This window comes from Cyprinodon tularosa, unplaced genomic scaffold, assembly GCF_016077235.1.
Source record: "Cyprinodon tularosa strain WSP-4 unplaced genomic scaffold, ASM1607723v1 ctg290, whole genome shotgun sequence".
Taxonomy (NCBI): Eukaryota; Metazoa; Chordata; class Actinopteri; order Cyprinodontiformes; family Cyprinodontidae; genus Cyprinodon; species Cyprinodon tularosa.
Window position 1 is genome coordinate 449,824 of NW_024038997.1, and position 25,920 is coordinate 475,743.

A 25,920-nucleotide genomic window follows, 5' to 3' on the forward strand; every position below is an offset into this window, starting at 1 on the left:
AAGATTCCAGCTTTAGTACATTGCGATGTCAATTCAAACTGTCCAGGGCCTTTAGAATCAGCAGTGCTGTCTGATGTTACCTTAACAATATTCATGAGGAATGTTTTTTTCAACCAATCAGATTTCAGATTTGGCCCACTGGGCCAGCTAATGGGTCCATGCGAACTTTTAGATTTGCTTTTGTTAAAAGATTTTTTGGCCTCAATGGCTGATACTAAATGGAGACTTCCTGCACAAAGACAGAAGGATGGATTTTGTTTATAAATAATCAGCATCTCTGGTGAATTTGATATATTATATTTTCATGCTTTATGCGCTATTCTATCTGCTAATTAGACGCATATTGAATCTGAATGTCTGCTGATGTTGTAAATATTTCAGAGCTTTGGTTATAGAGTATAAGTTTGCCGTTGTCTCAACAGGGTTTCTTGGTTAATTGATCTCTGTATTCAACCTCACGGTTATAGCTATGCTTGATACATTTCATATTTGAAAATTATTGATGCTTTCTTTTATGAAAATGTGAAAGTGGTGTTATATGGAATTATATTGAATATGGAATTATGCAACAAAGCCTTTGTATAACCAGGATAGCATGTGCATTCCTTTAGTGCCAGTTATTATACGTTCAGTGAACAGTAACCTTTGGCTAGCTATTGTTTCCGTTACATCTGGCCAACAACAGCACACACATTTGAATGTCAAGGGTTTAAGAAGTAGTTTAAGTTTAAGGGTGCCCACTGAAGGCCTAGGTTCTATATGCACTGCCCGCCACTGAGAGGGATGATCTAGATGCACCATCTATACCAAACCTAGCAATGAACCCCAAAAACAGCAGAACCAGTTAAAGGAGATCAGGCAGCAGGAGATCAGTCACGCACGGCAGATTCCTCACTTCCTGTGTTACCAAAACACAGCTGCATTCAGGCTTCAATAGCGTTATCCGTCTGCTTTTATAAATGAACTATATATATGTGTTATGACGATATTATATTCTATTTGGTCTTCACATGGAAGTTTAAAAAGCCCTGACTTTTATATGGAATGACTGTGATAGACTAAGCCTAAATATTTCTTACGATTGTGTGAATTTGGATCTCACGGCCCATGAAGGCGATAGGTCAAACTCATCTAGACCTTCTCTCCCACCTGCGTTGCCTCAACGGTTTTTTGTGCCTTCCTGCTGCAGGTGACTCATCAATCTGTTTAACAAAGTGTTTTAATCTGCCTTCATCTTTCCTCTTGTAGCATCTCCTGTTTTTTGTCTGTAGTTTTTCCAACAAAGAGAGACCCAGGAAAATTACCAATGCACACAAGCACTTGATAGTTTTGCAAGGCATATGTGTCCTCAGTCCAGCTGACTGTGTCATAAACACGGCTGATGAGCCCCTTTGGCCGCAGCGCTGACATAATAAATAAGTCTGGCAAACTCAGCCTCTTCTATCTGAATCAGCATGAAAACCATGGATTTAGCTGATTATATTTACACTGTCCTCTGTCACCAACAGCAGCACAAACAGGGAGGAGGACAGTTGCACAAACCATCTGCCACAGACACATAGTCCACATCTGAATTTGTTTGTATAAGAAACAATTGTAGAAACAACTGTATAATGAGAGCTTTGTATGATAATTATGTACATACTGAGAACTTTTTCTTTGTGAATTACTCAGGCGAAGATTCATTTGAGAATTTCCCAATTTAGATCTGTTGCTAAGATCTGAGATGTTTCTTAAGACCCAGTCTTATGGGAACTGAGAAGTGTAGAAATACATCAGATGGAAAAGAGATGCATGGGCAAGTAAGTAATACAAGTCTTTAAAGGGAGAGTTCAGAGTTTCTGAAGTGAGGTTCTGTTAACACATTATAAGCAGCTAAGTTGAAATTAACAATAGTTTAAGATTTTTACAGTTTTATGTTTCTCTTTAGGACAGTCTCTCCAATTGGGTTCCAAACAAAAGATGATTAGTGACCCAACAACTCCCTTTATTTAATTTGTAAATAATCATCAGCTTCTCAGTTAATGACCATCCAGTGCAAACGAGACGGACATATAAGATCCATGAAATGGTTCATCAGCTTCAGCAGGATCTATACTAACTGAAGATGCCAATAAAGTTCCAACTGAATGTAAAACTAAACGCTAAACCATTTTATAGAAATTGACTTTAAATTACTCAGAACTGAAGATGTTTTACAGTTACTGAAGTCAGTAATGCTGCAGGTGTGTTATCCTGCGGGGATATTTAATCACCGCATTCAAAACTGCCCAACTGAAAGAAAGACGGACACCAAATAATGCCGAAACATTCAAGACATTCGTTCCCAAATGTCTTTTAAAACAAACACCCACCTTCTCTCTGTTACTCACTGAAGGCCAGTTAAGTAAACACCACTGATCATGTCTCCACTGTTTTGGAGCTAAAAGTGACATTCTAGATCTTTTCTTATCCAGCTTATCTAAAAACGCTGGAGCGGTACAGACAGGTTTGTGTGCATTAGCAGCTGCTGGGTGCTGCTGGGGCAGAAAGGAGAACTCGTGCTGCAACAGCACCCACCTCAGATGTAAGGAGGCTGCATGTTACTCAAGAAACTGTAAGAGACCCTCAACCCCCCAACTAACTCTGCCAACACCATGACAACCGCCTCCAAACTCCCTCTACCCCCCCTACACACCCATCTAAACGAACCTCCATTCCCTCCCCCCCTACTCATACCCCCTGACCTCTGACTGCGCCGCTGAGGCTAATGGGCCCCCAGATGAAGGTATTCATCTCTCGACCCTGGATCCAATACCTCCCTTCTTCTATTTCGGCCCTACTTTATCCAGCTTTGTCAGTCCCCATCTCACTGCCATTTTCCCTCTCCGTCTCTGTCTGTCAGGCTGAATGCTGGGGTCAGTTCAAAAGGCTTTGAGGCAGAGCTGCCGACCAGTCGCAGCGAGCATGTGGCTTTGAAGTGAGGAATAAATCCAAAGGTGCACAGCCTGTTTTTTTTTTTATAAACCTTAACAAACTCTAAACGAGTAATTCTAAATGGTTGCTCAGCTATGTCTGCTTCACTATAAATGTTAGTATGTGAAATAAAAAAATCTTTAATATCGAATTTTGGATCAAGTTTCAACATCCTATAAGGAAGTAGGATTTTAACCTAAAGGTATTTATTCATCTTTGGTTATGAATGAATATTTTCTGAGAAGGGCAAAATACAGAAAGTCGGAAACCAGTTTGAATTTGTGGAGGAAGCTGAAGGTGAAAAGGCTTTTCAAGCTAAAAGACATGGAGCTTGTAGAGAAACAAGCAGCGAAAACATGAAAAAATCTCAACAAATTTTTACTTTCATTTAAATTATTATGATTAACATATTATTCATATTATAAATTACCTTTCCTAGTGGATTATGAAAGTATCCTTGAATAATTGGAATGTAAAAAATCTGCAACTGTAATTGTTTGCAATATGCAGCTAAAAAGAGAACTTTATCATTCTGTTTTTTTTGTTTTTTTTTTCAAACAGAATCATGTTATAACAGCTTCCAAAAATTGCTTTTCAGTTTCAAACCTTTAACAAAAAAAACTTCCGTTTTTAGCTGGAAAGCTTGGAATGGATTTCATTTTCAACATCACAACATCAACAAAACAAAACAGAAGCATCTGGAAAAAATAAAAGTGTTAAAATCCTCAAGCAGGAGTCAGAGAAAAAACTAGAATCAGAGGAATCAGGTAGAGGCTGGCGACAAGAGATGTCCTCACAATAAGAAAGATTAGGAGGCATTTTACACAGAAGTGTGAAGCAGAAACAGTCGTTTCTAAAAAAGTCACAAATTTTACAAAAAGCAGCCAGGATCTTCCCTCTATCCATTGAAGACAATTGATGAATACATGAAAATGTTTTTTTTTTTTATGATTTTCACTACAAATTAATAATCATTGAACTGATATCTACATTTTACCTGCTCAAATTAAATAGCAGAGATCTTTTCGATTTAATATAATAAGAGAAAAGTATAAGTTCAGTTCTGTAATACATGCAGGTTCTTTCTATAAAACACATAAAGTGGTCTTTTTATTAAAAAAAATACACAAAATTTACTAACAGCTCAGTGTATTAGAAATTCTATTAAATCTTTTCAGAGATGGAGAAACATTCATTGTGTTGCCGTGGTTCCTCCCTTTTCAAGACCTGGACTGTTTTTAGAGGTGGAATGAGAATGACGGCAGTAACAAAATTGAGTTTTTCTGTCCAAAAGGTGAATTTAAAGCAGATGCAGGGAACATTTTCTTTGAAAAATATATTATATTAATGCATTTCTACATAATGACCTTTTAAAGGTAAAATTTCTATTTAAAGAGGAAATGTTTATCTGAACAAACTTAAGAGAAAACAAATTAATTAAAAATCCAACCAAGGGCAATGTCAATGACTGAAAATGTATAATAATTTATCTTGTTTACAGCTTGTTTACGTGTTTTAAAGGGAAAAAGTAAGAGGCTGGCAGATTGGCGACAGTATTTGATAGAGAGAACGTAGAGCAGTCTTGTGTTTAAGAGAAACACATAAGCAAATTTAGCAATTGTGCTTGTGTTGTCTTTTTTAACATTGTTGAAAGAGCCGAGAAATATATGATACTTTGTAAATAAAGTATAATCAAGCTAGATATAAATAATTGACCAGCAATACAAATACAAGTTATATCAGTCCAAAATCTTATACTGTGAAGCCATTAACTTAATAGAAGATAAGACAATAATGACCAATAGGCGAGGACAGAAATCAAGTACGACTCGACAGAAAAAGAGGGACAAAAAACACAAGCAGATGAAAAAGACTCAAGCTGCTCAATCCCATGGATGTTGACTTGACTTCTCAGGTTCTCGTCATTTGCTGCCTCCTTTCTATTCTGTGCCTTTTCACCTCCTGGGTCTGGACTGAAATGAGCTTGAGCACTTGTCTGAGCTTTGAAGTCCTTTGGTTGTCAGCCAAGCATGGCGCGATACCTGCAGCCATCTGTGAAGGGGCCCATCAGCAGCCAACCATCGCTCTACCTCTCTTCCATGACGGGTAAGGGGCTGGAACCATTGGCAGCGACAGCTCTGGCAGGGGTTACTTGATCTGGCTGAACATGGTAAAGTTCTGACTTTGTTCTTGTGTTTTTTGTTTTGTTTTGTTTGCATCAAATCAAAGATTAAACTTTAGAAACACCAACTTCTAATCCAGTAATCCCACCACCACCTTTGTTCATTTCAATATTTCCCTGCAATAATCTTATAGACACAGACATATTTTGTTCCATCAACAGAGGAGTATAAATTGCAGAAGTTATGAAAGTATTGATCAAAAACTGCAAACCGCTCATTCAGATTATGCTATATCACAAGATGGTTAGTTCAAACAGCTATCGTCTCTTTCATGCACAGTTCTGCATTTCTTCACATTTTGTCACGTAACCACATCAAACTTTAATCTTTTTACTGGAATTTATGAGCTGCACAGAGTGTCACATACCTTTTGACAGATAAAAATCCTAAGAATGTGGTCGTTTTTTTTTTTGGACTGATAAATACTCCTAAAATAATAATCCAAAGCTACCATCTACGATGAGAACCAAACTAATTATTTATTCATGCTTTATCTATTCAAGCTTTAAATGTTATAGCATTTTTAAATATGGGACTAAATGTCCCCATGCAAATAAACAATGAGGAATAATTGCCCTGATGTTTTATTTTTGCATTTTCTACAAATAATAGCCTGAGAAGTGTGGCAGGCTTGTATATTGCCCAAAACAAGGACCTTAAACTATTAGAAGCATCTTTGCTTCAGCATAATTCAGTATTATTTGATTGGACATTGAGAAGATTATCCAGTCCTTTAGTTTAGGTCTGTTAGACTAGAGACAAAGTAAAAGGAGGACAAACGAGGACTGGAGATTAATACGCTGCTTTAATGTGTTTGTTGGAGAGGATTAGTGAATAAACAGAATTATGAGGACATCCTAAATCTATCATCAATAAAACTAAATCCAACTGAGAATCTGTGACATATGGAAATTGCTGCATATAGACACCATCAGCTTGATGTTTAACGAGTAAATGAGAGTAAATGAGAAAAAAAACGTTATTTTTATATGAACATAGAGCAAGATACGTCTTTAAAGACTTCCAAATAACCAATCCTAAAATGACTCTACGGGACAAAAATTTGAAATGCACACCACATTTTTCAAATTTTTAGAGAATAAAAACTTTGAAACCAAGTATTGTTTCCTTTAACCTTCACAGTTAGCCACAATCTCATCTTAAGGTTTAAAGATTGTGGTTCTAACATAAAAAGAAAACTGCACAAAGATCTAATATGTGTTTGTAACCTGTGTGGTGCTGAAAGGCTAAATGTGCCAATGATAATAACTTGGCTCTGGGAGCTCTGTACCACAGACAGCAATGTCAAATGGACTAGTGTGAGGGGACATCGTCACAAACAATAGGATTACGTGCTGGGACGATGTGCACTAAAAGCAGGTTGGTTTAGTTTAGGTGGGGTGAGGAGTAGAGATGGGACGAGGCTGTATATGACCATCCAGTAAAGCCTGGAAGGATCTAGGGGGTTTATGGGGGTGTTGTGATTAGGAAGAACAATAAAGCTACAGAAGTCAGACCTCATCTTAGAGCTGTTCCCTCACACACTGACATACACACACCCGAACATCCAAAGGGGCTCTCATTCTGGCCATGGGGCTGCTACTGGAGTTTCACATGGTCTGTATGCTGGTTAATTGCCTCAGCTTATCAACAAACAGAGCAGGATGGGAGGCAGGATAAGGAATAGATATGGGGGTGGGGTGAAAAAATATGGGGTGGGAACTCTGGTGTGGGGGGGTCATTGGCAAACTGAGGATGCAGTGTATAGTGTGTGAGCAAAATGCAGATCAATCCTCCCGGTGCAATATTATTCACATACACGAAAAATGATCCTCAATGTATGAAGTGGTGGATACGCAGGTGGAATCCCTGCGTAATTACTGCCTACCAGGGACAAGGTAACAAAGGGCCTTATTCAGTCTGTGCCGTGTGGAGAAGTGGTAAAATGTGAACCTTTGTTTGAACCGTCGCTCTCATCCTACATCAAAGCAAAGGATCTGTCATAAGGTACAGAGACTCTCTGCGTGCCTTTCTAATAAACAATAAGTGCTATCTGCCCTGATTATAGAGGCTGCAAACGTCTAAATTATTTTTTAGACATTGCTGTATATCCATATTTAAGGCTTTAAGACGTCAGTTTTATTTCCAACAACATATACTTTTCTCTCTGCGTCAGCGAGTTTCAGAAGCAGATAGGTTGTCGCTGCAGCTTGAAGTGAAATCGAGACGCCAGCGCCACTCGTTTCCTCTGGATTCGCTACACTGCCAGTCGGAGTCAGAAGCAGCTGTTCTGTACAAGCGGACACGGCAAACAATGTGGAACAAAACTGCAATGGGAAGCAAAGGACCGTCACACGTGCTTGACAACTGACGAGGAAATGCTTGGTCTAAGCAGTTGACAGGGATTGAGGTTCCATCTCGGGCAATCTGTCTCCTCCTTACTTTGATTAAAAACAAACTAATGTCACCAGCTGATGTGCTCTTCTGACTCAAGGACCTCAGAGACGAGCTGATGGAGATGCCTCTGTGTTAGGGCTCCAACATATGGCTCGGCCACATAAAAAAAGATAAGAACTTCTTGAACTTGAAATGCATCTAAATTGCGTCTTGTCCTTTTGAATAAATATCTTAGAGAAGTAGTTGGTCTCCAAAGCCCATCTGGCCCCCAAACCTGAGCCATCTGAAACAGCTAAAAAGTTTCTGCTTATACATGCTGGACTGGCCTTTAATAACCTGTCATTTCAGATCTGTCTCACCCACTCTGCTTTAACCCCCAACTAACACCACCTGTTTCCAAAATCCTCCACTCACACCTGTGAGCTATTTCCGTGCAGGGCTGATAAACACAATCCGCCTTCGCCTGTTATGATGATTTAACTGTGATTAACCACATTCTTGTGGTTTCAGTTTTTAGCGAACAACACTAAGGCCTCATTGATGTCTAAACTAAACCTTAAATGGATTCTGTCTGACACATAAGTTAGAAAATAACATCCTGTCCCTACCTAAAGAAAGTCAGCAACATAGGAGAAACAGTTATAAACAGAGAAAATGTGGAGCAGTGGTGAACTTTTTCCGCAATCGCTCCAAAAGGTCATCCAGGAGGTCATCCAGGAGGTCAGAGAATGACCAAAAATAACACCTAAAGCCCCTAAAACTTTTTTTTTGATAGATTTTTTCCTTCAAAACAGGTTTATTCTAATATTTACTTAGATTATCTTTGATTTTCCTAGAACTTTTCCTTTATCCATCTCTCCATTTAAAACAGAACATTCTGAATCCGTCCTTCTTTTAAATGAGTCGATGAATTGACAAAAGTTCTCTGAACGCCAGATTTTCTTGACTTCCACTAAGAAACCTTTAACAGAGAAATACAATACTCACAAAGGAAACTGAAACACTTTACCGAATACCTCATAGGCAAATGCAAACACATCTTAGCATAATCCAAAAATGAAAATGATCACAGAGCAAGAAAAAGATAAACATTCCCTTTGCACCTACAAGGTATACACCAGCAATAGTTTCCTGCCTTGTATATATGTCAGCTCATCTTGTAGTAACAGTTTGGCTATCCTCCCCCATATCTGTGCAATTCCTTACTGTGGACGCTGAGGAGCTAAACACACCATCCTGCTTGTCATAACAATCAGGAAGAGAGACCCTCCAATGGCTTCCCTGCCCCTGCCTCAGGGTGTGGCCTTGCCATGGCCCCAGAAGCCCCCCGGGGTTTTTTCCTGCAATTCTAATCAAAGTTAAAAAGGCTGCAACCTTGGAGCCAAGGCCTGGGCCACAGTCAGCAAGGAAGATATCAATCATGCTGTTAAAAACAAGCATGAAGGAAAGAGGGTGGGAGAGAGCTGAGAGCCCTTTCTGGGAAAAAGTTGCGGCTTCGGCTCGTCCCTCTGCTTTTCAGAGCGGGACACATTCTCTATTCTCGGAAACCACGGGGGTAACTCGGAGTTGCATTAACACATAATGGCTGTGTGAATGGATAAATCATTAATCCGCATGTGATGCTGCATGGCCTGTCACCACCATCAGCAGCATCAGCTCCTGACTCATACTCTGCCTGTTTTTTCCAGGTGGGATTCAGTGAATCCACTCTGGAGTCATACATGGGCCAGAGCGAGCCAGATCTGCAAATTCTGCCTCTTCTGCCTTACGCCTAGTTCTGCAGCTGTCTAATCCTCCTGCTTGTATAGGGACTCACAGACAGATAGAGACATATGCCCATGCATGCATGAGCACACAACAACTCTCATATCTAGCCAAGCAAGCAGGGCGAGCGGGTGGGAAGACAGGGGTTTGGCTGTGTCTGAATATTAGCTTTTCCACAGCTGGGGGCTGCTGGACCTGCTCCATTCATCAGACATCCATCAAGGTGTCAGTTTGGGTTATGAGACCAGGTTCCCAGGGTGATTGCACCTCTACCCTCCCTGCCAGCAGGTGTGTCTGATGTCCTTCTGTTTGAGCCAGGGTGGACAAAAGGCAAACAAGTCAAGAAAAAGTAGAGCCAACGTGAAGAGAGTACAAAATGAAGCGAGTAAAACACCAACTACTGGCTTGAAACTTTTCTTTAGAGTTAGAAACATTAGCATGAGCCGTGAAAAAGTATAAGTAATCCTGTAATGTTCTGTAACTCACTGTAATGTTGAGCTGGGTAAGGAGAGCGTTTATGGAGGAAGCAGTGAGGAGGCCCATGGCAAGTTTAGAGGAGCTGCAGAGAATTACGGCTCAGGTGGATCTCTAAACACCCTGATGGTGGCAGCATCAGGCTGAAGGGATGCGAATCTTCAGTGGTGAGAACTAGCTCAAGTAGATCCCAAACACATGCCATTATATTATACCTTTTTTCTGATGAAAAACTGAGATAAATATAAATCTTTACCTTACACTTTTCCCAAATTTCCATTTTCCCTCCTAAAGGTTGATCTTTCATAAACTGTCTCCAGAAATCAAACAATAACTAATATGTTCCAACAAAGTGTGAAAAATATTGTAGTGCATAAATAATTTAGTAAGTGTTTTTAAGCATCTTTAAACAATCAGAGTAAGCAGTTAATCATATAGATGTAAATTAGCCAAGGGTGAGTAAGTTCCATTCAATGTAAACTCACCCCCTCTCCTAAACCTATTTTCCACCGGAGACTTTGGTCATTTCCATGACTGCTCTACATAACAGCCCTCTCTAATGCCGAGGAGGACAGGCAAGGTAATTAATTCCCCCTGCTGCCTCTTTCTCTTCCTTTCTCCTCCTCTCCATGGTGAAGGGAGAAATCAGGGAATGTAATTTACACTAATTACCTTTTTGCATAGGAGTCTCATTTCAACTTTCCTTTTCATGTTGAAGCAGCAGCCGGGCTGTGCCTCTAAGCTTCAACACCCCTGATGAAAAATCACTACAAAATTTCCACAGGGAGAGAACTCTAAAGATAGAGCATAAGCTTAAGGATCCTTTGTTTCATACAGATTCGTTTCATATAGCATAAAGAACCCACTTTTAGTCATGATTTTTGTATAATCTGTTGGGACATTTGAATTTGTATTGGATAACTACTGCTGAGTTCCTCTCTTTCACTGACAGTGTTCATGAAAAGGGGAAGCAGGGCTTCCCTTTGACACCAGCAGAGGGACTATAGAGTAAACACAAATTAAACAGGAGGCTGCTCCAAAATAAATATGGGAAACATCAAGCCTCATCATTTTCATGCGCTCTTCAATCTTCATCAGCATGCATACCTCAATTGCATGAAAGGATGCCTATTATTTAAGATCCAAAGTCAAATTCTGGGTAGGGAGCATTAACAAAAACTACTACAAGACTACTTAACAGAAAACTATATAAAACATCATAAACATTTAATTATGTGAACATTTTTTTGTTGTAATGCAGTTTATTATTTCTACAATTCAAACCCAGATTTATCTCCACTGCATTGTTTTAATTATCACCCACTTTGCAGATGCATTATTCATAACAGATGTATATGTGAGAATCTGTCCATAGAGAATGACAGCTTGACAGCATCTGATTAAACGAAGCGTGCATTCACTAAAACGCATTAGTTTTCAGCCACAATGCTGCAGCCATATCGACACCTTCCATTTAAAATCGACTCCAAACAAACAGAGACATAAACCCATGCAACCCTGCAGCGGAGAGCCGGGAAAGTCCTGCGGATTGTGCATTTGTTGCGATCTAATTTGATGTAGGAGGAACGATGAGACTGATCCGGGACCGATCGGTCTCCGACCCCTCTTTCATCCCCCCTCCAGGAAGCTAAATGATCGTTTCCACATGTCGGATCCGATAGTTTGATGTATTTTCTGCTTGTTCTGGGCGATCTGGTGCCTTATCAGCGCATATTTTAACGGACAGCAGTCAGTCTCCTTTTAACTGCAGCTCCAATGCACTAAACTGTTGGGCTTTCTTTAACCTATTTAGATCAGGTAAAACATATGATAATTCTATAAATAACATGCCGCTTTATTAAAATAAATCTGTTTTTGTTCCTCCATGTGAGATGCAGTTTAATTGTGTGAGAACTGTAGGCGCCCGGAATGAAAACAGCGCATTTCCAGCGGAGAGTAGAGGAGAGGAGCCCTTACCTTGGTATACAGGGGCCATCGGTGCAAGGATTCCTGTTATTCATGGCAAAGAATAAAGCCAGCTTTCTGTTCAAAACTCAATAAATATCTGCCATCTTGAAAAAATGATGAGAGGGTAGCCTCGGTCTCCTGCATTACTGGCTTGGTTCATTAGTGGAGAAAATGCATGTAATTTTTATCCAGGCTATTTAATAATAATAATAAAAAAAGGTGGAAAAAGCTGGGGTCCGATGCAAGGCTGAGCGTCTGCAGATCCTCACCTGCTGGTTATTTATTCATTTGTTTTTTTCTTGCGTTGGCCCAAAAGATGAGCCGCGATGACAGGTTTACTTCAGCTAATGCGCGACATGTCTGTGGAGTGAGGAGTCTCTGCAAAAGTTGCAGCAGTGATCGGAGCGCAGCGAGTTTGGTTTGCAGGGAGAGAGTCGAATGACGAGCGAGTCGATGCAGGCGGAGGAGAGGGAGGGAGTAGGTTAAATAAATTCATTGATAAAGACTCTGATTGGGAAAGTTCAAGTTACAGAAACATTTCTTTACTATTATTATTATTATTATTATTATTATTATTATTATTATTATTATTATTATTATTATTATTATTATTATTATTATTATTATAATTATTATTATATATCAATACATTTATTATAATTCATGCAGGGAGTATTATTAGTTATATGGACACTGCAATTTAAATAGAACAGGAAAGGAAAAACAGAAAAAAAGAAGAAAAGATTAAAGAAAAAGGAGATAAAAGGGAGATAATGGCAAATGTATTTGTATAGCACAATTCAGTACAAAGACAATGCAAAGTGCTTTACATGATAAAAATATAGGGGAAAAAACAGAATCAAAGCAAGTTGGGGAAAAAAAATAAAATAAAAAAATGCAGAAACAAAAAAGAATATTAAAAACAGTTGGACTAAAGAAAATAAAAAAGTTGAACTAATGATGTTTCAGTTGAACTGTTTAACTAGAACAGTTGAAGGCAATCCTAAAGAAATTTAGACTTGATTTAAAGGAACTCAGGCTTTCCGTACTTTTACGGTTTTCTGGAAGTTTGTCCCAGATAAGTGGAGCATAGGAACTAAATGCTGCTTCTCCATGTTTAGTTCTGGTTCTAGGTATGCAGAGCAGATTGGAGCCTGAAGACCTGAGTGGTCTGGAGGGTTGATACACTGATAGCAAGTCTGTGATATATTTAGGTGCTAAGCCATTTAGGGATTTATAGACTAACAGAAGTATTTTAAAGTCTATTCTCTGAGATACAGGGAGCCAGTGTAAGGACTTTAGAACTGGGGATCATGTGCTGTACGTTTTTTAGTCTTAGTGAGGACAAGGGCAGCAGCGTTCTGGATCAGCTGCAGCTGTCTGATCCACTTTTTAGGCAGACCTGTGAAAACACCGTTGCAGTAATCAATTGGACTAAAAATAAACGCATGGATTAGTTTTTCCAGATCATGCTGAGACATTAGTCCTTTAATCGTGGAAATGTTCTTCAGGTGATAGAAAGCCAACCTTGTAATTGTCTTTAAATGCTTTTGGAGGTTTAAGTCTGAATCCAGCACTACACCTAGATTTAAGGTAACTTATAGGTTAAATGTATTTACAGACCACTTCTTTACAACGAATTTTCTAAAAAAAAAAAAAAAAAAAAACCCTACAATATAAAATTCAATTAAGACAATTAATCAAACCAATACTACAGGAAAAGAAAAATCTAATTCTATTAAATACAATTTTTTTCTCTCCAATATATTTTATTGAATTGTCTCTTTTTTGATACACCAAAACGTACAGACAACAAACTTTTAACATCTACTTATACACACTTACATTCAGTCATGCATTCACCATTTAAACCTTCATTTCTCCAGTTCCAAAAAGATACAAAGCCCTTTAGCCACGATAATTGTGATAAGTGCAGGAATATGCAGTGACCCTTTTCTGAAAAAGTGTAAACAGTAAATAGGATTTTCATATGAATATAATAGTGTCCCTGTTGCTACTGTAAAGTAGGTATGCAGAGACAGAGTATTGTTGACTATATTGAGTAATTGACTTTGTAGCAATCCCTCCTCCAGAGCAAGCATGAGAGAATAGTTAATTGCTGATGGCACCAAACATGAAATGTCTCCTGAGTTAAAGGTATAGGGGAGGATGTTCTTTTTCTGGGTGGATCATCAAAATAAGTGGTCCTCCTAATTGTGAATCATTCCTGTGAAACGTTTACGCGAGGCGTAAACTCTAACAGGGGAGAAAGTTCAGCAAAAAAAAAAAAAAAAAAAACTTTAAAAATTGCACAGAAAACGAAGTATTCATTATTATCTACGTTATTTAAAAGTAAAATTTGATCACTGAGGTACATTATTATATCAGATGATAGAAAAAAAATGACTCAGGGTTTAAAAGTGCCATGCCCAGCTGAAAGGATCATATATATTAATATAATATCATTAATATCATATATATATTCTTTATATTTATATTTAAGTACATTTTTACACAACACGATGTATAAATGGACGAGCTATTGCTTCAATTTATTTTTATAGTGTTACATGTTTTACATTTCTATAATACAGTGTCAGTGGCGTTCAACGTGCTTCTGTGTTTGATGACTCTGTGTTTGTTTGGTCGCGCCTGTGCAGAGGCTGGAGCGCTCCTACTTTATGACGACACGAGATTTGCACAGAATGGACTGGAATCGGATTACATCGGCTCACACAAATGTGAGTAATCTGTCATTTACCAGCCATCCTGCAGATCGCAGCATTATGTGCAATAAGCTCTAAATTAAACATGTCAGTTCAGCCTGCGCGTTAACAACACAGTGGTGCACAGTGAGTTCAGCCAACACAGATAATAAACTAGGCGACACATTTAAATGCATACTATACAGTTTGTTTCATCCAAGGTGAACCAAAGCATATAGTAAAAAAATATTGTGTTGCACGCAAAAATAAAGATGAAAAAAAAAAAAGTAAAATCCTTATTTCATTTCATTCAGATCCTTGCAGCATAAAACCGTAAGAGACAACATCTGAACACATTTAAAGACCAGATAAGAATCTTTATGCATATAATCTCGTTTCGTTTGTATAGACGTCAAAAAGATGAATAACAAAGATTCAAGTCAAAATTAATGAAAGAGAGCAGAACATATGAAAAGCAAAATGTTACTTTTCCAATGAATTCATGATCACAGCTTTAATTTGTTTTCAACACTTTTTCTTCTTTTAAAACTAGTTTCATAGGTTATTTTTAACTCGAATGATAATAAAACGTTCAAGAAATTCCTATGCTATAAAATATGTAACATTTGCTCCATCTACATTTTGCATAATAACCATTTTTGGCTCAACAATAAAATATTATTTGAGGGAATAAACACAAGAAACAGTTCAGTATCTCAATGAACATTTTCTCCCAAAGCTAATTACAAAATGTACATGTAGGTGATTACTGTAAACAACTGTAGGTTAACTAATGAAACCTTTTCAGTAGATAAATGATAAGGTGGATCCATATTTCAGGTTCTGTGTTCTGTTTGTTTAAGATCTGATTGTGAAACCCAGGCTACAAAGGATTTAGTTCTGAAAACGCTTTGATTTAATATATCTCAATTATTTTATGAAGCAGATCCCATTTAACTAGTGATGCAACTGTGTGACAGGCATAAAAATCTCCTTGGTGTCCAGCCTATATTTGCTGGGCACCAAAACAATGCTGTGGGCTGGTGTCCAATCAGAAACGCTTTGTTTATTCATGATACTTCATGTCAAAAAATCCTCTACAGAGCTCCAAAGAAGTGCGTATGTGAATTATATACATGTAAAGACATATTGCTTAAGAATAACAAAATAAAAAAGATTGATTACCAGGTATGAAATATAAACATTGGGTAAAATGAATATTGAATGCAAGAGCATCTCAGATGAGATATTTGCTGGTTGACAAAAAGAATCACACCAATTGTTGGTAACCCATTAAAAGTCAAAGCACATTAGTGCAAGAATGAAGTCAATTTAAAAAAAAAAATTGAATATATGCAAAATAGTGTAGCAGCAGCAATAGAGTTTAGTCTGGGCTTTCCTGAATGATTGTTAAATTGTTTATTTATTTATGTTTACATTTATATCAGACACCTTTAAAAAATATGCATTAGCTGTGTCTATACTCTATGCAACTGGTGCCAAAGAAATTAATTTGAAATACTGGGGAGGGTTCTTCTATTTTATCTTAATATTTTTCTGCTTGCATAATTAACTCACACACCATGGTTAATGAAACAACCAAAGTAGTCCAATTCTGTTGGATAAAAAAATATATTTCCGTCATTGTGAATTCATTATTTAAAGATTTTGCTGGGTTTTCTGCTTAAAAAAAACACAGCAAACATAAAGTTTTGTGTCTTTTCAGCAACATCTTCATGCCCCACCATAGCTTTCTTAAAGGAGCTCATACTGTACAAGCGTTTTCTTTATCAAAGTCACTGGATGTTTGTTGCCTATTGGCAATTAGATAAGCTAAAATCAAAAATATGACTAGCAATAGTTTTGAATATTGTTTAGCACCCTCCATTTTCCAGTACATGAAGGTTGTCAAGTAATTTGACAAGCATAAGACTTTTTCTATTTCCTGTTTTGACAATAACTTCTTATTTCTGGCATTTTTTTAATGGTTGTAGTAAACAAACATACTGTAGTGATGTGAAATTCAGGTCCTTGTCCTCGATGATACCTTTGTTTCCTGCATTGTTTGGGTACCTGTCCTCTTTATGTCTAGCTGAGTGCTGGTATGTATTTTTACATTTCTTTGTTAAGAAACAGCAATTCTTCTTTTGGGGCTATAAACCAGAGGAAGTACAGCCCTGCTCATGCTAGACGCACTGACTCATGACTATAAGTGATTGTGGTCATATAGTCCACTTAAGCTGCGGATGAAAAAGGTTTACATGAAAAAGGTCAATGACATTCAGGAGGAAGCAGAATATCACAAACAGTTTATTATGTCTTCTCAAAACCACTTCTTTACAAATATGAAATCAAGTGTGATGATGCTTTCGTAGACAGTAACTGTATTGTGAAACTCTGAAAATGCACATAATGTCTAAGTTGAAGCCGGCTATAACCCTGCACATTACACTTCCTGGCAGGCTAATGGTGCATTCTCATCTTTCAGTTCCTGATGTGTGCTTTATGTGAAACTGGTAACTTCTGGAAAAGTATCTGTGACTCCCAGCCTCCAAACCAGAAATGAACAGGCTGACATGAAGGGCACCGAACAGCCCAACCCAGCCATGCTGGCATTTCTGGCTGCAGAGCTGGAGCTCAGGCGCAGTGCCGATGTAATTCCCCTACAGCAAAACCAAGAAAGATAAAAGACATTATCAGAGCCAGCGACAAGTCAGAAAGTCACCAGCCTGCCATTGTGGTTATGACTTAAAAAGACCAAGGGAGTGAAGGAAAATTCCCACCCAAACCAAGGAGCTTGCCACAGGGAGGTCAAGAGGAAAGAATGCCCACCAGAACCCAGTTGCTGTCAACACAGTGTGGAGAACCATAGTCCATTCAAAAATACATCAAAATAAAGAGGGCAGATCTATCTTTATCCATCCCAGTTGTTACATATATTTACATGTATCAACATATAATACCAATTTTAATTAAACCAAGAAATATGATTAGCATAAACAATACAAGTAATGAGGAATAGCTCATCTGACAGTTGCTTATCTGCAGAAGGTTAATCTGGACTAGTGAATTCATCATCTGTTCTCCTATATCTCTCTAACTTAAACTAAATCTCATAGAAACTGTTTCCCGATTGACCCCTCTCACACCGCCCTTTTGACTACGGTGCGGTGCGGCTCTGCGGCTCCGGCAACAGGTCCGGAGATTTAACTCGCGATAACAGAAGTTCACTTGAGTTCACGCAACTTCCCGTGATAACACGGCCCAAATAAGGATATTTGCGAGAGCTTGTTGCGGAGGGCTCCGGCACGCCGCAAGGATAGCTTTCTTGCGGAATTTTCTGCAGCACCGGAGTGTCTCGGTAACCGCAGCCGGACAGCTCAGCAGCCGCTGAGAGAGGTTTACGTCTCTTCAGTGACTTGGAATCACTGCGGCGCCACACCCACCGCACCGCAACGGTAAGACCGGAGTCTGTGTGAGCCGGGGGTAAGTCAGTTTACCACCTTAGTAAACTATCCAGTGCAGTTATTTAAAGACTGCTGGGATATGAACCATTATCCTAATGCTGGTCAGGGCTCTCTGAGATGGGGTTTATGGTTAGAGAGCTCCAGAGGGTGGACAGGCAGGTGAGTGTTCGAGGATGGATCCAGGAGGACTGAGTTGAGAACCGGCTTGGAGACAGCAAAGCTGCTAGGCGAGAAGGAGGACAGGAAGGTAAGCTTGAGTCTTTAAGCACAGAGTTAGGTTTAGATGGAGCCTGCAGGTAGGTTACCACTATGTGGAATTTTAACCGACTGGCGTCCGTCCCAGAGAATCCACTCCTCTAAATACTGCTCCCTGATTGCGTCCAATTGGAACAAGCTGGAGGCTTGCCTGGGCTTAAATCTCTGAGGAGGAAACGGTAAGAAAAAACCCTAACGCAGCTCAGTTAACAATCCTGTGGACCCAACAAAAATATTGTCAGGAGCTCAGAACAAAGGAACCAGAATTCAGGCAAGTCAGACAGTGATTACTTAAAGGCGTTTATTAAGCTGACAGACTGGAGCTGTGGATTTGCAGCGACTCGAGTAGGGCGGGGCATCGCCAATCATTGGAGACTCTGGTGTAGAAAAACTCAGGCTCAGTGGTTGAGAGGCAGAACAAGATAGGAAATTAGTAACACTCCGGTACTCTAAAAACTTGCTCTCTCCACTGAGCCAAGACAGGAACAGGCACACTCATTGGAAAAGAGACAGAAAATGACCAGAGAATGAGGAACACTATGATACACTTAAAAACTCTCTCACCAGTGGCCTCATAGAATAACAACATGAACTATGGCATCACCAATGACATCCAACTCAATGATCTGGCCCTGATAGCTGGGAATAAGCTGTTTATAAAGAAGCAGGAGCAGGTGGCTTAGATGATTGGTAATTGGAAACCTGGTTAGGCAGGGGAATGAAATGAGCAATTAGGCCAGCTAACAGAGCCATGATCATGACAAATATAATTTTCATCTCTTGAATATTGCAAAAATTAGAGTGACACTGTCCAGTCCATGCATTTTTTATTTCAAGACTGGACTATTGTGATTCTTTACTATGGTCAGGAATTCAACAAACGGTTCCCACTTATTAAGCCCTAAATAACTGAGCTTCATATTCTATCATAGATCTGATTATTCCCTATGTTCCCAACAGAACACTTTACTCCCAGTATGTACTGTAGTGGTTCCTAGATTTTCTAAAAGTTGAATGGCAGGCAGATCTTTTATCTATCAGGCTTCTCTCCTGTGTAACCAACTACCAGTTTTAATCTGTAGGGTAGACACTCTATCTACTTTTAATTCCAGGTTTAAAACTTTCCTTTTTGATAAAGCTTATAGTTAGGTTATCCTGAGCTATCTCTATATTTATGCTGCTGTAGGCTTAGACTAATGGAGGACATAGGGTCTACTTTTAATCATTCTGCCTCATTCTGTCTCTATTCTCCAATTCAGCAGTATTTTTGTTTGTTCAACCCCTAACTTTATGCTTCCTCTGCTTTTTTTCATCATGGTAACTTCATCAGGCCGTATCTTGTTTGGCTGTGACATAATCCTGGAAGAAAATATTAGCTAGGCTTCTGCCATCATCACTGTGATTATTGATTATAGAGTTGGGCCTGTTTTTCAGTGTTTAGTTCTGTATTTCTCTTAGACACAGGTATGGGCTGAGCCTTTTCTGTAACTCACTGAAAGTGCTCTCTTTTATCCCAAATAGCCTGAAAACTGGCTCGGAGTTCATATGCTCAACAGATTCTTTCCTAGACAGAGATATAGAGCGAGTTTACTGTTACCATACTACTAACATACACTCACCAGCCACTTTATTAGGTACCCCATGCTAGTAATGGGTTGGACCCCATTTTGCCTTCAGAACTGCCTCAATTCTTTGTGGCATAGATTCAACAAGGTGTTTGAAGCATTCCTCAGGGAGTTTGGTCCATATTGACATGATGGCATCATACAGTTGCCGCAGGTTTGTCGGCTGCACATACATTATGCGAATCTCCCGTTCCACCACATCCCAAAGATGCTCTATTGGATTGAGATCTGGTGACTGTGGAGGCCATTTGAGTACAGTGAACTCATTGTCATGTTCAAGAAACCAGTCTGAGATGATTCCAGCTTTATGACATGGCGCATTATCCTGCTGAAAGTAGCCATCAGAAGTTGGGTACATTGTGGTCATAAAGGGATGGAAATGGTCAGCAACAATACTCAGGTAGGCTGTGGCGTTGTAACAATGCTCAATTGGTACCAAGGGGCCCAAAGAGTGCCAAGAAAATATTCCCCACACCATGACACCACCACCACCAGCCTGAACCGTTGATACAAGGCAGGATGGATCCATGCTTTCATGTTGTAGACGCCAAATTCTGACCCTGCCATCCGAATGTCGCAGCAGAAATCGAGACTCATCAGACCAGGCAACGTTTTTCCAATCTTCTATTGTCCAATTTCGATGAGCTTGTGCAAATTGTAGCCTCAGTTTCCTGTTCTTAGCTGAAAGGAGTGGCACCCGGTGTGGTCTTCTGCTGCTGTAGCCCATCTGCCTCAAAGTTCGACGTACTGTGCGTTCAGAGATGCTCTTCTGCCCACCTTGGTTGTAACGGGTGGTTAGTTGAGTCACTGTTGCCCTTCTATCAGCTTGTACCAGTCTGGCCATTCTCCCCTGATTTCTGGCATCAACAAGGCATTTCCGTCCTCAGAACTGCCGCTCACTGGATGTTTTTTCTTTTTCGGACCATTCTCTGTAAACCCTAGAGATGGTTGTGCGTGAAAATCCCAGTAGATCAGCAGTTTCTGAAATACTCAGACCAGCCCTTCTGCCACGTTCAAAGTCACTCAAATCACCTTTCTTCCCCATACTGATGCTCGGTTTGAACTGCAGGAGATTGTCTTGACCATGTCTACATGCCTAAATGCACTGAGTTGCCGCCATCTGATTAGCTACTTAGAAAGTAAGTGTTAACGAGCAGTTGGACAGGTGTACCTAATAAAGTGGCCGGTGAGTGTATTTCATTCATATTTATGAATCAGTGCTTGTATCTTTGGTATGTCGTCTCCTGCATCCTTGAAACCTCAGTTGGCCTTGACAAAAGGCTGCTCACACTGAGCCTGGTTCTGCTGGAGGTATATTCCAGTCAAAAGAGTTTTACCTCTCTGCTGTCACTGTCCAGCGAATGCCTACTGTTGCCACACGCTTATCCAGGAAGAGGGTAAACTAAAAAGTCAGTGATTAAATGCAGTCAGCTGAGTTTCCTTTCATAGAGACTTTCTACCAATAAAGTTGATTCACAGAAACAGAAAAAATGTAAGCATAATAATCTGAGCAAGAACAACATGGAATAATTTGTGATAAGCTTCTCCACATCTATAGCTCCTGATGATTGTTACTGTTTTTTTTTTTTGTTAACTGCACCATCAATAGTGTTGAAAGTGAACATAATTAAGTAATAGTAAGAGAACCACATCAAGCAAGTGTTTACTTGGCCTACTAATTTCACACTTCTAAATGCAAATAAGTATTTGTGAGATATTTGGCCTGATACATGAAGCCATAACCTTGTACTTTCGAAGGCTTAAGGATCTAATTATTTGGTGCCAAATAACAGAGCTTGGTCTTCAGGAGTTCATTTTTCAGCAGCACAGTGCCCTGTAAGCGAATAGAAGAAGGACTAACCCACTGTTACAAAGGTAGATGTGCTCTTCCTTCTTTGTACAACCAAGCATGTCTTATTTTTTTTTACTTCCACAATCACATTACAATGTTGAATGGCAACGAGGACCTTGGGTTTGCTGGTGCTTAATGAGGCATGATGGAGTTTTATAATGATACTGCCAGCTGTGGCCAAAGCATAAAACTGCAGCACTCTTCTGCTTGTTATTGTAGTGCATGTTTGTACTGTAGTTGATCAGAGTTTTTCTTTAGTTTTCTCACCTTATGTGGAATGATGATTATTGTCTGAGTTGATCTGGATGCCAGTCGTCTCTGATTGTCCTCATAATCCATCTGGAATATAATGCTTCGATTAGTGCTGAAACAATTAATCAGATCAATCGTTGTTATTCGATTATTGAAATAATCGTCAACTGATTTAGTTATCGATTACTAACAGTATGGAACAGACTGTAAAACAGGCCTTTAGCTGACAGAACGACCCAAATAAAGAATATAACATTTATTTCCTTTATGGACTCATGTAAATTTCTGAATGATACAGACATACTTTTATTGTGAAAGTTTTTGTGAACAGTATTATTGAGCTTTTGTGTCTGTTCAGATGTTGCTTTTGGAGAGATAATCACTGCTGAGAATGTAGACACAATTACTGGCAATGAACCAAATCCTCTGTGTTCTCTTGTTTATCTCTGAAAACTTGCTAAATTTAAAAATTACATTTCTTATATTTTAGAATGATTTAAAAAAAATTGAGAAGTCTGGAGAACTCAATATATGAATCAGATAAAATGTACATGGTCAGGAATGTGATCAATGGTTTTGATTTTAAGAATTTCCTTTAAAGCCGTTTTCTTTGATCACTGTTTTAATATCTAACTGTTGAATTCAAACCAATTTTTTGACATATTTATTGTATATTGTTTCCATAAACCTAAAAAATTGTAGAAATCAAACAAAGTATTATAAGTATACTGGGGATGCAATGAAGGCCATGGGGCTGAGGGGGCACTTTAGGGACGTGGCCTGGTGGGTGCCCAGGCCACGTCCCAGAGTGTAGACCTCACAGACGGCCAATAACTCAGTCCTTTTCTCCCTCTCTCTGCCCCTATGGCCTAAAGGCTGCAGCTCCTGTTCCTCGGTTGCGACCTACTTCTGTGCTGGGCGTATGGCTGCCCTGGGGTGATACTTTTCTGTATGTCTGGCTGTCTAGGACTGGTGTAGCCCTTTTCTGCTCTTAGGTGCTGTTGAGTGCTGGTTTTCTACTGTTCTCACTTACAAATGCACACCCCCAGGTGACAAAGTGGGACTCACATACAACCACACGGACACACAAACTCCAATTGGTTAACACAGGTTAATATATTATTAATGTGGCCTGCCTATTTTGGTACTGGATTGAATCTACAATCAATACAGTCAATCACACAATTAGGATATTGTCTAGAGGTGTTCTTTTTTTTAAGCAGAACAGGGCAGGAACATGTAGGAAACCATCTGTTATAGACAGTATGTCTACACGAATGCAACAATAAATAAAAAAGGTAAATAATTTATCAGTGCGGTTCTGTCATGATCATGGTGCTGCTGAATGCCATTTCTATTCACCTGCCTAGCTCCACCCAGTTTCTCATTACCGCTTTTCTGTGTCACTTGTTCTAGTCTCTATTTTAACTGCCTTCTTCCAGGCATCAGTGCCAGATTATTCGAGCCCTTGCTAAGTTTTTTCTAGGGGATGTTATGTTTTCTGATTGCCTGATCCTGAACCGTTCTACCTTTGGACCTTTGAGCCTGCCTGTTCCGATTCTAATCTGTTCGCATGTTCTGCCTTTGGATTGTGCCTGTTTACTGAACCTGGAACTGCTTCCTGAAACTGACCTGATTTTCCTTCGGTACCTCTTCGGATCTCTGATCTTCTGGCCCGGACTGCTGTCCGGCTTTGACCTTCTGCTTGTCTGACCATGATTACCTGGATTGTCCCAGCTATTGTGCTCTGGTCCAACCCCTGTCTGGTAGTCCTGGTAGAAACCCCAAATAAACCCACCAAGCTTTGGCAACTGCTCAGTGCTAATGTCAATCTGTCCCTGAAGCATGACAGAAAAACATGTACATATTTAATCAGCCTCAAGAGCTTTTAGTTTGAAAGTAAAAGCACTCAGTGGGATAAGTTGATTTAATTTGAAAGTTTTCTAAACCAAGGTCCAGAAGGAGGGAGCTGAGTAAACAAAGGCTTTCATACCCAAATCAGTTTGAGCAAAGAGGGACAGAAAGAAGCAGCGTAATGTGTGAGCAAAAGGTACACAAGTTGACATTTCTCTGTAACTACAGAAGAGATGTAGCTTGGAAATATTCCAAGTAATACCTGATGGATAAAAGTTAACGAATTAGAATATCTTCAAGGGGCCAATCCATCCCATCCGTGAATATTACCATTTTCATTGATATAACAGTGCTGTATGCATTCTGTACCCATGTGTCTCAAACAGACAGGGCTGTACTGGATATCTTATAGTACGGATATGTGTACTCTTATACCCCTATGTCTTTGGGATAAAGGTTATTATATTATGGCAATTACTAACCCCATGTATTGCCCCTAGAACAGAAATCAAAATCTGCAAGTCAAACTAGAAATCAGTGTAAGCAAGTCCAACCTTGATCAGTCCATGTCTAAATGGGTTATGAAATACCAAATTACAAACAATAAAGCTTTAAATTCAGCATTTCTAATATATCACAGTGTGATACTTAAACACAGTTGGTTAACTGCAGTTTTAGCAACATTTGATAAATCCTATAATGAGAGTTTGACTTTATGATTTATTCCAACCTTAATTCAACCATCACATTATCACATAAATCTCGTAAGAGCACCAGAGCAGAAATGAAAACAGTATAAATGAAAGATGCCTATTTGAGCTGTTATATGAATGACGGTTGTTCCAGTTATTGTACAGAAGCAGTGCTGTGGTTTTTGTTCATTCGAGTGAGCGTGATGTTTTCCTGCCTGTGAGAACTGGTGGTTTAGCAGGCGTTTCAGCAGAGTAAACAGAATTCAGATCCGCACAACGACAATTCTGGCACTGAGTACCTTTTTGATTGAGCTACAGAATTTCTTCAACAACAAACAAGGCAGCCTAAATTACAACCCGAAGCTGTAAATGATTTTCCTGTATGCTTCGCACACACCAGTGAGTGCAGTTAGTGTTCTGCAGCTGAACAATTTGTCATGCCTTATAAAATGAACTGCACCACATTCTCAATGTTTCAGGGTTTTTTTTCTTGATTGTGAGGCAATGTATTTATCAGAGTGTTCCTTCTGTGTTGCAACGTCCTGTTTTCTGCCTCTCTGTAAGTTTTAGTGCTGCTTGTTCCTGCCGGAGCTCAGCCTGCTGCAGTTTCTGGGTGTTCTTGGTGGGTTTATCATTGATATGATGTTATTGAGGACTGCACTGCCTTCGTCACAGTTGAAGGGGTCAGCATTGTCTGTACCAGTTGCCTTTATTTTCAGGATTTCAAGATAGAGAGAGGAAAACATAGTTGAAAGCTTGTCTTGCTGTGACCAATTAATTTGCTTTGTAGTAGCTAAATCTTTAGATGTTGTCTGCACATCTATCATATTGCATCTATCCATTTATCAATGCGTTTATCAAAATGTTGACACATCACATGTAAACAGGTCTTTCTGTTCCCCCAATCATATAATTTTAAACTTTTTTTCATCACATACATTTGTTTTGCTTTCACCCAGATGCCAGCAGCCGTGTATAATCTTCAATCTGGCAGATGTGAGTGATTTGTTAATTTTTTGTCAAAACCAATAGTTTTGTCTGCTTTAGAGGCTTCCTCTTTTTTGTGCTCTTTGTGCACAAATGTTTTGGGAAGAAACTGGTTAAAGTGGTCTTAGCCAGAGCTTGTCCTCTGTCTTGGTTACGGGTGTTTGGATTATAGAGACTTAGATTAACGTAAGTGTTGACAAGTGTCAGGATTCTATGTTCTGTGCTCTGCTGATTCTTTTCCACAGTGGGCTGTTGTTGACGGGTGGGCGTGGCCCCGCACCTGCGGATTGTTGGGGCTGCTCTGCTGGAGCTTAAAAGGAGTTTTCAGTCAGCTGAAGGATGCCAGAGTGTTATGCCGGTTGTGGTACGCCTAGACCACCCACCAGTCAACAGTTTTTTGTTCCTGTGAGTTAAACGTTTCGTTTCCTAGTTCTAACTCTATTCTCCTGTCTCTCTCAGTTCATCGTGCTCTGGATTTCTCCCCCCTCCG

The 25,920-nt window shown here is 39.4% G+C and overlaps 1 protein-coding gene across 5 annotated transcripts in view; it reads right to left on the bottom strand.

Annotated features, from left to right (window-relative positions):
- The window catches only part of hipk2 (homeodomain interacting protein kinase 2), a 105,277-nt gene extending 93,131 nt beyond the window's left edge, over nucleotides 1-12,146 (bottom strand). For all 5 annotated transcript variants that reach the window (XM_038290969.1, XM_038290968.1, XM_038290966.1 and 2 more), the window contains exon 1: nucleotides 11,751-12,146. In XM_038290969.1, the coding sequence (XP_038146897.1) occupies nucleotides 11,751-11,769 (19 nt within the window). In that variant the 5' untranslated portion in view covers nucleotides 11,770-12,146. The remainder of the gene's footprint in view (nucleotides 1-11,750) is intronic.
- Nucleotides 12,147-25,920: the final 13,774 nt, after the last annotated feature.